Source organism: Heterodontus francisci, chromosome 30 (genome assembly GCF_036365525.1).
Source record: "Heterodontus francisci isolate sHetFra1 chromosome 30, sHetFra1.hap1, whole genome shotgun sequence".
NCBI lineage: Eukaryota > Metazoa > Chordata > Chondrichthyes > Heterodontiformes > Heterodontidae > Heterodontus > Heterodontus francisci.
Genome location: NC_090400.1, coordinates 50,147,871 through 50,160,741, shown reverse-complemented (window position 1 = coordinate 50,160,741; position 12,871 = coordinate 50,147,871). Strand labels below are relative to the sequence as shown.

The 12,871-nt window shown below is 45.6% G+C and overlaps 1 protein-coding gene across 5 annotated transcripts in view; it reads right to left on the bottom strand.

Moving 5' to 3' along the window:
* The window catches only part of LOC137346764 (carboxypeptidase D-like), a 230,705-nt gene that overhangs the window by 19,419 nt on the left and 198,415 nt on the right, over positions 1-12,871 (bottom strand). For all 5 annotated transcript variants that reach the window (XM_068010553.1, XM_068010554.1, XM_068010555.1 and 2 more), the window contains 3 exons: positions 9,308-9,408; positions 4,358-4,530; positions 125-309 (listed from right to left, as the gene is read on the bottom strand). In XM_068010553.1, the coding sequence (XP_067866654.1) occupies positions 125-309; positions 4,358-4,530; positions 9,308-9,408 (459 nt within the window). The remainder of the gene's footprint in view (positions 1-124; positions 310-4,357; positions 4,531-9,307; positions 9,409-12,871) is intronic.

The following is a 12,871-nucleotide window of genomic DNA, read 5'->3' as shown; positions in this document are numbered from 1 at the left end:
TTACAGCATGTCATTCTGACTGAGGAACACACTTATTGTCACCTGAACCACTTCCTCTTTGATCAGATCATATAAATAGATTTAATAATTTAGTAACAATGATATAAATAAGAGCAATTATTACCATCTGGTATATTATCATAGCCATAGTTAACCACAAGAGCACCTCCATGAAGGTTTGCTGAAATGACAAAGTTCTCACTAGTTATCCAGTTCATCATCAGAAGAGTTTCCTTTTCATATTTTGACTGGTGTTCAGAAAAGACATTTTGAAAGTTCCGATTGAGGTCAACCATTCTGGCGTTGTACCTATAAGTTTACAAACAACAGAGTGTGAATGACGCATTTACCTTTTTGGAAGCTGTACACTTCCATTCGGCTTGAGCACATGAAGCACATTTAATTATTTGGGCTAAGTTTGGGGCAGGAATGGAGGGAAATGGGTCAGTTGGCCTGGCCACTTCCCATGACCCTATTTGCATGGGGCAGTAAGCACTTCTAGTGGATCTTAAAGGGGGACGAGCAGTTTTTTGGCAGGAGAATGTGGGTGCATTTTTTGGGGGGACAGATTTGAGGTGGTTACATTAAGGAATCCATTCTGCACTTTTCAACTGCCCCAAAATGGGCCGTAACTCAGACAAAGAGCAGCAATCAACAAAGCCAATACTCTGTTGATTATTTTTGGGAATCAGCTGTAGGTAATAAATCTGTTTCCATTTACAGTTCCTCTAGACCTTTTTTTTTTCTTTTCTTGGACCATTGCCACTCCATTTTGCCTTGCAAAACCCTTAGAGAAGAGAAGGTTGAGAGGATATTTGATAGAGGTGCTCAAAATCATGAGTTGATAGGAAGGAAATGTTCCCATTGGTGGAGGGGTTAATAACCAGAGAACACTGAGCTAAGGTGATTGGCAAAAGAATCAGAGGTGACATGAGGAAAAACACTTATGCTGTGAGTGATTAGGATCTGGAATGCACTGCATGAGGGTGTAATGGTGCCAGATTCAATCACTGCTTTCAAAAGAGAATTGGATAATTACCTGAAGAGAACAAATTTGCAAGGCTACGGGAAAAGGTGGGGGAGTGGGACAAGCTGAGTTGCTTTTAGAGAGCCAGTATGGACACAATGGGCTGAATGGCCTTATTCTGTGCTATAACCATTCTATGATTCTTGATTAATTGAAAAAACACAGTATCTGACAAAAGATCATTGACCCGAACGTTAACTCTGTTTCTCTTTCCACATATGCTGCCTGACCTGCTGAGTATTTCCAGCATTTTCTGTTTTTGTTTTTATTTCAAATTTCCAGTATCCACAGTATTTTGCTTTTGTAAGAATATTGATTTTTATAGCTAAAACTGCAGAATAGAAGTCCGAGAAAGTCTTGATCGACATTATCTGTACAATGTGAAGGCTGCACCTTCAGTACTATGTTGTCTTCTGTTGCTAAGAGACAAAGGTGGCATTCAAACACAAAAGACCGGGCAGAGAAGAGCCACAATGCTGATTGCTAGTGTTCAGAGTCTGAGCCCTGAGGATTGGATCAGGAAAAAAAAGGAGGCTTATGGTAGATTCAGAGTGCTGAAAACAGTGGAGGCACTAGAGGAGTATAGAAAGTGTAGGAGGGTACTAAAAAAAGTGATTAGGAGAGCAAAGAGGGGACATGAAAAAACACTGGCGGGCAAGATAAAGGAAAATTCTAAGGTGTTTTATAAGTATATTAAGGGCAAGAGGATAACCAGGCAAAGAGTAGGGCCCATTAGGGACCAAAGTGGCAATATGTGTGTGGAGTCACAGGACATAGGTGAGGTTTTAAATGATTACTTTTCATCTGTGTTCACTATGGAGAATGATGATATAGATGTAGAGATCAGGGAGGGGGATTGTGATATACTTGAACATATTAGCATTGAAGGGAGGAAGTATTAGCTGTTTTAACAGGCTTGAAAGTGGATAAATCCCCAGGCCCAGATGAGTTGTATCCCAGGTCCTTATGTGAGGCAAAAGAGGAGATAGCAGAGGCTCTGACACAAATTTTCAAATCCTCTCTGGCCACGGGAGAGGTGCCAGAGGATTGGAAGACAGTGAATGTGGTACCATTATTCAAGAAGGGTAGCAGGGATAAACCAGGTAATTACAGGCCGGTGAGTCTAACATCAGTGGTAGGGAAACTACTGGAAAAAATTCTGAGGGACAGGATTAATCACCACTTGGAGAGGCAGGAATTAATCAGGGATAGTCAGCATGGCTTTGTTGGGGGGAGATCAAGTCTAATTAACTTGATTGAATTTTTCGAGGCGGTGATTAGATGTGTCGATGAGGGTAAAACAGTTGATGTGGTATACATGGATTTCAGTAAGGCTTTTGATAAGCTCCCGCATGGGAGATTGGTTAAGAAGGTAAGAGCCCATGAGATCCAGGGCAATTTGACAAATTGGATCCAAAATTGGCTTAGTGGCAGGAGGCAGAGGGTAATAGTCGAGGGTTGTTTTTGTGAGTGGAAACCTGTGACCAGTGATGTACCGCAGGGATTGGTGCTGGGACCCTTGCTGTTTGTAGTGTACATTAATGATTTAGATGTGAATATAGGAGGTATGATCAGTAAGTTCGCAGATGACACAAAAATTGGTGGTGTCGTAAATAGTGAAGAGGAAAGCCTTAGATTACGGCTGATATAGATGTGCTGGTAAGATGGGCAGAGCAGTGGCAAATGGAATTTAATCCTGAGAAGTGTGAGATGATGCATTTTGGGAGGACTACAAGGCAAGGGAATATACGATGGATAGTAGAACCCTAGGAACTACAGAGGGCCAGAGGGACCTTGGTTTACTTGTCCATAGATCATTGAAGGCAGTAGCACAGGTAGATAAGGTGGTTAGGAAGGCATATGGGATACTTGCCTTTATTAGCCGATACATAGAATATAACAGCAGGGAGGTTATGATGGAGCTGTATAAAACGCTAGTTAGGCCACAGCTAGAGTACTGTGTACAGTTCTGGGCACCACACTATAGGAAGGATGTGATTTCCCTGGAGAGAGTGCAGAGGAGATTCACCAGGATGTTGCCTGGGCTGGAGCATTTCAGCTATGAAGAGAAACTGAAAAGGCTAGGGTTGTTTTCCTTGGAGCAGAGAAGGCTATGGGGGACATGATTGAGATGTACAAAATTATGAGGGGCATTGATAGGATAGATAGGAAGAAACTTTTTCCCTTAGTAGAGGGGTCAATAACCAGGGGGCATAGATTTAAGGTAAGGGGCAGGAAGTTTAGAGGGGATTTGAGGAAATTTTTTTTTACTGAGGGTGGTTGGAATCTGGAACGCACTGCCTGAAAGGGTGGTAGAGGTAGGAACCCTCACAACATTTAAGAAGTATTTAGATGAGCACTTGAAACACCATAGCATACAAGGCTACGGGCCAAGTGCTGGAAAATGGGAAAATGGGTGCTTGATGGCCGGCACAGACACGATGGGCCGAAAGGCCTGTTTCTGTGCTGTATAACTATGACTCTGACTCTAAACATGGGCTTTTAGCTCAAAAAGGAGGTGTCTAGGAGGGGATCTTGGAGAGGTACAAAAATAGTAAATGGTATAGAAAAGATTCATCTGGAACGCTAATTTAAAATGTACAAGGGGTCACAGGTTCAAATTAGTAAAAGGTGACTTTGTCATCCTAAGTGGTGGAGGTTGTGGGTTTGGGATGTACTGCTGAAGAAGTCTTTGCCAGTTGCTGCAGTGAATCCTGCAGACAGTACATTCTGCAGCCATGATACGCTAGTGGTGGAGATTCTTCAATGGGAGGAATGTACGCCTGTCCGAGTTGGATGAATTAATATGAGCCCATGGCCTGTCTTACCTGTGTGGATCTTTATGATCTTGTAATGAAGTTACTCTTTGGGCTAACAGCTCTGTTAAAATGATGGGCAGAATGACTTCATAGAAAGTTGTTCATGTGTCTATTACTAGATCTGCAGAGAATGATCTCAATCCACAAGAGCCGGGCATATATTGTAGGAGAGTTTGAGGAAGATATGAGAAGTGTGAATAAAAGAAGTAAGTGAAAAAGTAGGAGCTGATTTTAGAAATGCACTGTGGAGCTCTGCAAAAGATGTTAATAAATGAGAACTATCCTTGTTTTACAATGAATATTCAGACTTGCTGGCAACTCTACTATCTGAAGAATGAATAAAAAAAGCAACCAGATGTGTTGATTGATGAGTATTTTGGAAAATATCTGAAATGCTAAACTAGTCTGGGTGGCGCACACGGTTGGTATTCTCATGGTTAATCAGATAAAACCCAAATGTTTTGACCCAAAACATATTACTGTTAAAATACATTAATATGGAGAGCTGTACCTCCCAGTTGTCCCATAGCAATCAGTTGGGTCTGAAACTGCTGCCCCATCTGGATTCATGGTTGGCATGATGTGAATCCGAGTATTGTCAATGAAGGTTGTTAGGTCTTCATCAAAATCATACATTGTGGTAAAGTAGTTAATCAGATGTATAAGAAGTTCTCTGCCTACCACCTGTCAAATAAACAGATCACGTGAAGGTGATTTATAATAACCCTTCCACCACATGACATCACTGTGGTCAACCTTATCTAGACAATGCTAAATGGTTTTTTCCTATGGCTCTACTCATCGTGACTTGCCTGTTTTATAAATAGTGTTGCCAACAAAGTGTGATGGACAAAGCATGACAGGAAAAGTATTGCAGGAAGTGAAAATCACACAAGAAATGCTCATCCTTACACATTTAATATATTACCAGTGGTTTTCCTGTGGCATTGCTCATGGTGAATCAAAGGTTAGATGGCTTTATAACAATAGAGAAATATGACTGGGAAAGTTACAGGATGTCAGTGCACGCTTTACGTAGGACTTTTAATATATTATGATTAATCACTACACTTGTATGTGTAGTTTTCGATTTGGCTACTATAGCAAAACAATCTTAAAATGTTATAATCTTCACAAATGGAGGCTGACAAACACATTTTCAGGCCCCACGGGGGCGGGGGGTGGGGGGGGAGGTGGGGTGGGAACGCAAGCAGACGTGGCCTGCAAATGCTTGCGCCAGCTGGTGTGCTGTTTTCCCGATGCCAGCCGTTTTAGAGGAGGCGGATAGCACCAGCAGGACCACCCACCCCCGTGCAGCCATAGCCTATTAAGAGCCTTGCTAACTCCAATTAAAGGAGGCCGACTGGGATTTTCCAGTTGGCTTCCAGTTTCCTTCACTGGGGGTTGCGGGGGGAGAAAAGAGTTTAGGTGCCTGGAGGCAGGCACCCAGCAGCAGGCCAGGGAGCCAGCACTCCAGACAGGCCTAGAGGCCCTCCCTGTCTGCTAGAGCAGCCACATGCCGCCCTGCAGAGGGGCTGTCACAGTTGAAGCCAGACTGCAAGAACCATCTTTTAATTAAAGTTTTAAAGAGGTTGGTGAGAGTGTTGAAGTGCCCTCTCTGTTACTTACCTGCCATCACAACCTGCTGCTTCTTTTTTTTATTTTTATTTATTTATTTAGAGATACAGCACTGAAACAGGCCCTTCGGTCCACCGAGTCTGTGCCGACCAACAACCACCCATTTATACTAACCCTACAGTAATCCCCACATTCCCTATCGTCTACCTACACTAGGGGAAATTTACAACGGCCAATTTACCTATCACCTGCAAGTCTGGCTGTGGGAGGAAACCGGAGCACCCGGGGAAAACCCACGCAGACACAGGGAGAACTTGCAAACTCCACACAGGCAGTACCCGGAATCGAACCCGGGTCCCTGGAGCTGTGAGGCTGCGGTGCTAACCACTGCGCCACTGTGTCGCCCTGAATTCCAAAGTACTTCTATTGTACCAAACAAAATCCATTCAAAAATAACATGGGCAGGAATAAATGAAAGTAATTAAAGGATATTTATCTAATAATAGATGAAGTCCAATGATTTTGTACATAGGGAGCAATAACCATGTGTTAAAGTGATGTTGATGTGTTGGGGATGAATGGACTAGAGCAGACAGATGTAATTCAGTCCCACCTTCAAGTCATAGATATGTCTTTAAAATGGGGATTGAATTACAAGTCTCTGCTCCGTCCTTATTTTTATATTTTCATTATACATTCCTATTGTACTGGTTTCCACTGGCAGGAGGGTGTAATTAGTGTGACGAATTTACACGGGCAGTTTCCATATGTGGATACAGGAATTTGTAAGGCAAAAGGTTAACAGGGTGTGCATGCAGATGTAAGATTTTTAACATATTGTACAAAGGTTTTGCAACTATTTCAAGATCGTTGTATTTATTTCACATCACACAGGCACTATTGTTTGGCAATAGTTCTTGTAAAGCAGTCGTCGTTGAAATGTTTATGGGTTAACATGGATGTGACTAATGTTGCCAATAGTCCCAAAGCAAAGGCATTACACAATCTTTTATTTACAAATACAGGTGAGGTTTTGTTCCAAGGATGGGTCCTCACACTAGTTGGATAAGGGATTTTGACACTATAGCCTCGATTCTGTGACTCATGCGCATACCTAACACATCCCACTTCAGGTGTACAGCCTCAGCGTATTATGTTCGGAATAAAGTTGGTATTGACACCTTATGGCTGTGGCCCTATGTTGGATTCTATGATACATCAACACTGTTGTTAATGATAAACTCACACAGGTGACCAAACTATTGAAGAATCAGAACCGGATAAGTTTACAGTACAGGAGGTGAACCAGGCCATTGGCCAGAATTTTACGCTGGGCAGACGGGAGCTGGACTCCGATGTAAATGTTGGTGCCGATCCCACTTCTGCCCAGCCTGGGGATCTGTCCCGTATTTTACGGATCCCCAGGCTTTAATTGGCCCGAGGCGGGACTTCCACCCACTTGAGGGAGGAGGTCCCGCCTCAGTGAGCTGCCGGCCAATCAGCGGGCCGGCAGCTCTTAGTCTCAGCAGCGCCACCAGGAGCGGTGGCCACTGCTGGGACTGCAGCCTAGCGGAACAAGGAGGACACAATGGAACCAGGACAGAAGGTAAGTTCGGGCAGCCTCACCAGGGGAATCGGTCGTGCCCTGGTGAAGCTAGTGTAGTCGTTTGGGGGGAGGGGGGGGCATCTTGGATCATGGAGTTGGGTTGGGAGGCGGGGGCGGTCCTCAATTGGGCAACCTGCGCCCGATTGCCAGGCACCCCCACCTCCCCACCGGGGTGCGGAAAGGCTGGCAGCTATAGCTGGACAGCTTTTCACGTCCCCGGCACACCCGCTTACCATGGGTAAAATACCCGTGGAGGCGGGCAAGGGCCCTTAAGTGGCCGTTGTGGCCACTTAAGGGTCTTGATTGGCCTCAGGCGGGCGGGCTGCTTCTCACACCCCTCCCCCCCCTCCCCCCCTGCCTCCCCCGCCGGACCTCCGTAAACTTGGTCAGAGGCGGAATTGGGGAGGTTAGGCCTCCCGGAGCCTGCCACTCAATTTTACGCCGCCCCCACGCCACCATCCGACCCACTGGGGCGGCGTAGAATTCTGGCCATTGTCTCTGTGCTGGCTTTTTGCTGAAATAATCTGAAACCAATCTCACTGTCTCACTCTCTCCCCACATTCCTGTATCTTCCACTGCTTCAAATATTTATCTATTCTTCCCTTCCAAAAGTGTTCTCTGTGTCAATTGTTCCTTGTGGCAAGGCATCCTATGAGCTAAAAATTCTGCATCAGGAAATTTCTCCTTAATCTCTTTGTGACGATTTTAAATTGATTGACTTCCTACCAGAGAAAGTACCCTTCCCTTCCTAATTTTATAAACCTCTTGGCCATCTCTTCTCCAGTGGAATTAGTCCCAGCCCTGTAAGAGTAGGCATGTCAGGTGGACTAGTCATAGGCATGTATACATATTAAACTGATTCTGAAGTAGTTTTAGGGGTTAATCAGGCCAAGGTCAATCTCTGAGTACAGTGACAGGCAGGATTCAATATACCACAACAAGTTTCATTCATATAGCACCTTTGACCTATCAAAACATCCCAAGTGCTTCACAGAAGCATTATGAAACACATTTTGACACCAACCCACATAAGGAGATCTTGGGAAATATGACCAAAAGCTTGGTCAAAGAGGTAGGTTTTAAGGGGCATCTTAAAGGAGAAAAGAGAGGTGGAGAGATGTAGGGAGGGTATTCCAGAACTTAGTTGAAGGTGTGGCCACAAATGGTAGAGCAATTATAATTGGGGATGCTCAAGAGGCCAGAATTGGAGAAGGGCAGATGTCTCGGAGGGTTGTAGGAGGTTACCGAGATAGAGATGGGTGAGGCCATGGAGGGATTTGAAGATTAGGATGAGAATTTTAAAACCTGTTGCCAGATTGGTGTCAATGTAGATCAGTTGGCATGTGGATGACGCGTGAACGGGCCTTGGTGCAAGTTAGGATATAGGCAGAGTTTTAGATGAGCTGTTCACAAGTTTGTGGGAAGAAATGAGAAAGGCGTTTAATGAGCAGGCAAAATGCCACATAGTCTAGGTGTCAGAAGGGAACATATGGCATGAACAAAGCACTCTGTGGAATGTACAATATACCATGAACCCAAAAAAGCCTCCAGAATTGCTTTGCATCCAAATTCACACTGATTTACAGGAGGACCATGCAAAATTTGTCCTTTGGCATCATCGCATGGGGCTGGTGTGCTGAGGGTATAAGCCACCCACTGAGACAGTGCATGAAGAGTATGAAATTCGGCTGGCAGGAACACTGGGCCTACAGTGAATGAGGGCCATGGAAGGGGATCGGGGGTGTGGGGTGGCCACCAGTGGCCTGTGGTTTCAAATGGGTAGCTAAGAGGAGCACCCCTTCAACTCCTAGTTCCACATTCAGATCAGTAAAGTTTTTTTAAAATGACTTTTTTGGTGGCAGTCTCCAGTGGCCTCTTTAAGGATCGTTAGTTTAGCTGCGTTAGGCCTGCGAAAACTGACCACAGCATACTCGGTCTATGTTATGATTAAAGGTGGGAAAGGGGCCTGCAAGTGCCATTAGGCACTCGATTTGCATAAGAAATGGGGATAATGCTAGTTCCAGGCGTGTTTCCTGGATCACTTTGGGACACCTGAAACTATTTGGCAAGTGGTTCTCTCAATCTGCTAGCTCCCTACTCTCTGGAAGTGAAGATGACATATAATAAATATGCTCATATATTGATAGCAGAAAGGATTAATTTCCCTTCATTTACTCCTCAATTTTGCCTTCCATCCAGCATTGCTACAGTTACCGATTGCCTGAGGGCATTTTAAAAAAAAAAGTTCCTTTTCCCTTCAAGAAGGTAATTCCATACCTCATTACCATGCATGTTTCCCACGTACTTAACATTGGGTTTTCCAACATGATTCTCTTTTGGATTATGCCCAGTAATGACCATCACCCAGAGGTCCCGCCCTGTGGAACCAAAGTAGAAACGTGATTACGGAATGGTTCAGAAATGGAAACATCATAAAATTCAATTTACATCAGCAAAATCGACAGTGCGAGGCTGGGCTGTGCTAGCACCTTCCACAGTAGGACAGGGCTTTGCTCCGTGCACACTCTACTCTGCCCAACAGTGTTTGGTAGCAGTCTTCAATAGGGACCACTCTACTGCTACAGTTTAAAGGAGCAATGGAGATCGTGTGCTGTTGACCCCTGTTGACTCAGACCTCCGGTTACCAATTCTGGTTGGGTGTTTTTCTGGAGATTTCATCACATAACTTCCTGTCTCAATCCATCCCTACACTCCTGCCGTTTGTCCATCCTCTGTGTGAACTGCCTTCCCTTAGACAATTGGAAAGGGAACAGATTCTTGTTACCCAATTGGATTAACCTTGATTGTTAGTGAAACAGCCCTATTTTCCTCATCGCCAATATTTTCATGGCTGACAAATGAATGTGTTCAAAGCAAATGTACATTAAAAACCAAACACAATTTTGTTTACTGCTGTTATGACTTTTCTTTTGGGTTGCTCGTAGTGCATGGCCCGGAGACAAATCTTCAATTCCTGGCATCTCCAGGACAATCCAATTAAATCTTGGGAAGACTAAAGCTATTGTTTTTGGTCCACACCCCAAATTCTGTTCCCTGGCGAGAGACTCCATCCCTCTCCCTAGCAACAGCCTGAGACTAAACCAGTCTGTGCATAACCTTGGTGTGCTATTTGACGCTGAGGTGAGCTTCCGATCACATTTTTCCGCCATCACTAAGACCATCTTTCCACCCCTGTATCATCACCCGACTTTGCTCCTGCCTCAGCTTATCTGCTGCTGAAACCCTCATTCATGCCTTTGTTACCTCTATACATGACCATTCCAACACACTCCTGGCTAGTCTCCCACATTCTACCCTCAGTACACTTGAGGTTCCAAAACTCTGCCATTCATGTCTTAATTCACACCAAACTCCATTCCCCATCACCCCTGTGCTCACGGCCTACATTGGCTCCTGATTAAGCAACGTTGTGATATTAAAATTTTCATCCTTGTTTTTAAAAATCTCCATGGCCTCGCCCCTCCCTAACTTTCTCTAACCCCACAACCCTCTGAAATATCTGCGCTGCTCTAATTCCGGCCTCTTGAGCATCCTTGATTTTAATTGCTCCACCATTGATTGCCGTGCATTCAGTTGCCTAGACCCTATGCCCTGGAATTCCCTCCCTATACCTCTCTGCCTCTCTGACTCACCCCCCCTTTAAGACTCTACTTAAAACCTACCTCTTTGACCAAGCTTTTGGTCATCTGGCCTAATGTTTCCTTAGGTGGCTTGGTGTCAAATTTTATTTTATATTGCTCCTGTGAAGCACCTTGAGAATTTTTTATGTTATAGTCGTTATATAAATTTAAGTCGTTGCTGCTTTTATCTCAATTTACAGCTGGCAGTGGGTGGGCATTTTCACTCCATGGGCAGGATTTCCCCTGTGGGCTTCCGAACTCCACTTTCAGGCTCAAATGGGGGTTAGTTGCCCACACTGGACGGTATTTTATGCGCTCCCTCTTGGCGAGTTTGGAGGTAGGGAGGGCATTGTATCAGGCGGGATGGTGGCAGGTGGTGACCCCGCCACCTTCCCGTCTTCAACCCGATTAAGTCCGTGGCAGGAAGGCCATGGACGGCCTTCCAGCCCCGCTACCAAATTGAGACCTTTAAGGGGCAATTAATTCCCAATTAAGAGCCTCTTCCTGCCACCACTGGTATTAACCCAGCAGCAGGTGGGCCTGTTGCCATGTGGGGAGCATGACAAGCAAACCTGTGCGTGTTGCTGATGGTCTCCCGGGGGGGGGGGGGTCCCTTGTTCAAAGGTGCCTGATCAAGGGTCCCGGCATCAGGACGGGGGGTGGGGGGGGGGTGGGTGCCACTGAGAGTGCCCCCCCCAGCCCTTGCTGCGACCTCATACCCCCATCCCCCACAATCCCCACCCCACGAAACTCTTCCATCAGTTACCTCTGGCCTGGGTCACTCTGCGATTCTGAGCCTCCAGTGGGTGTCGTTGCGGCAGCAGCCACAGTCTCCCCAGTGGCACTGCTAAACAAAAGAGCTGCTGGCCTCTGATTGTCCGGTATCTCTCGGCGGGTGGGACTTACCGCCCTCGGGTCCGGGAAAAGCCTGCTGGTGGCCTGTTAATTGCCTGATTTGCTCGTAATCCAGCTGCACTTCCCTAAATGAGGCAACGTGGGTCTCCCGTCAGCTCTTCAGACAGCAGCCAAGACCCCCATCGCCTTCATAAAATTCCACCCCCCTCCCCGCCCACCGTGTATGGGAAACAGTCACTCAATGTGATTTTCCCCAGAGCAGCCAATTATAGGCCAGAGGGTGGGGTCGCTTTCCTATTAAGGACGGCAGGTGGGCTGTTGAAACGGGAGGGCCAATCAGAAGCCTTCTAGCTTGAAAGCAGCAGCCAGATGTCATGGCAGTTAGGTGAGTGAGAGGGTGCTTCAAAATGGAAGTGCCCTATCTCCAACTTTTTAAAATTTGAAATAAAAAATGGCAGCCGGGCCACCTGTGGGGTAGCCCCTCTACAGGGTGGTCTGTGGCTGCTGCTACACCCAAAATGGCGGGAAGGGCCTCTAAGCCTCCCTGGAGTGCTGGCCCCTCGGTCTGCTCCAGGCAGCTAAGTTGTCCCGCAACCTCTTCTGGGAACCTGGAGGCTGATTGGAAAATCCCAGTCAGCCTCCTTGAATTGGCCTTGTGTGGACATTAATTAGTTTAATTGGCTACCTGCCACACACCAACCCCCCCTTTCTATCCTACCTCCGAGGGGGGAAGTAGAAGTATGAAGCTCTCTCCCACAAAAAAGCAGTAGATGTTAGCTCAATTAAATAACTTTAAAATTGAGATTTATAGATTTTAGCTGGCCAAGGGTATTAAGGGATATGGAGCCAAGGCAATGGATGGAATTGGGATACAGATCACCCTTGAGCTCAATGAATGGCAAAACAGGCTTGAGGGGCTGAATGGCCTACTCCTTTCCTACCTTCCTATTTTCCTAATATAAATCCCTCACCTTGAGTTCCTTCTAAAATCTTCCTCAGATACTTAAATACATTTTGGTTGGTGATCTCTTTAAAAACATGTCCTTTTGGTTGCTTCATACACTGTGTCCTGTGAACTTTTCATTGTTTAATTGTTCAGTCACCAAAGGATTTATTTTTCCAGATGACATATCGCAGATGGCTGAGAACACAAGGGGTCCTTTTCAAATTTGTGCTCTGTCTGTCAGGATAACATATCAAGGATTCAGGGATGCACATAACCCCTTGCCCCAAACCACTCCCACACCCACACCCCTCAACCTTTAATTTTCCATCCCTAAAGGGAGAGCTCTGTTAGATAGAGAGAGTCATAGAGAGATACAGCACTGAAACAGGCTCTTCGGCC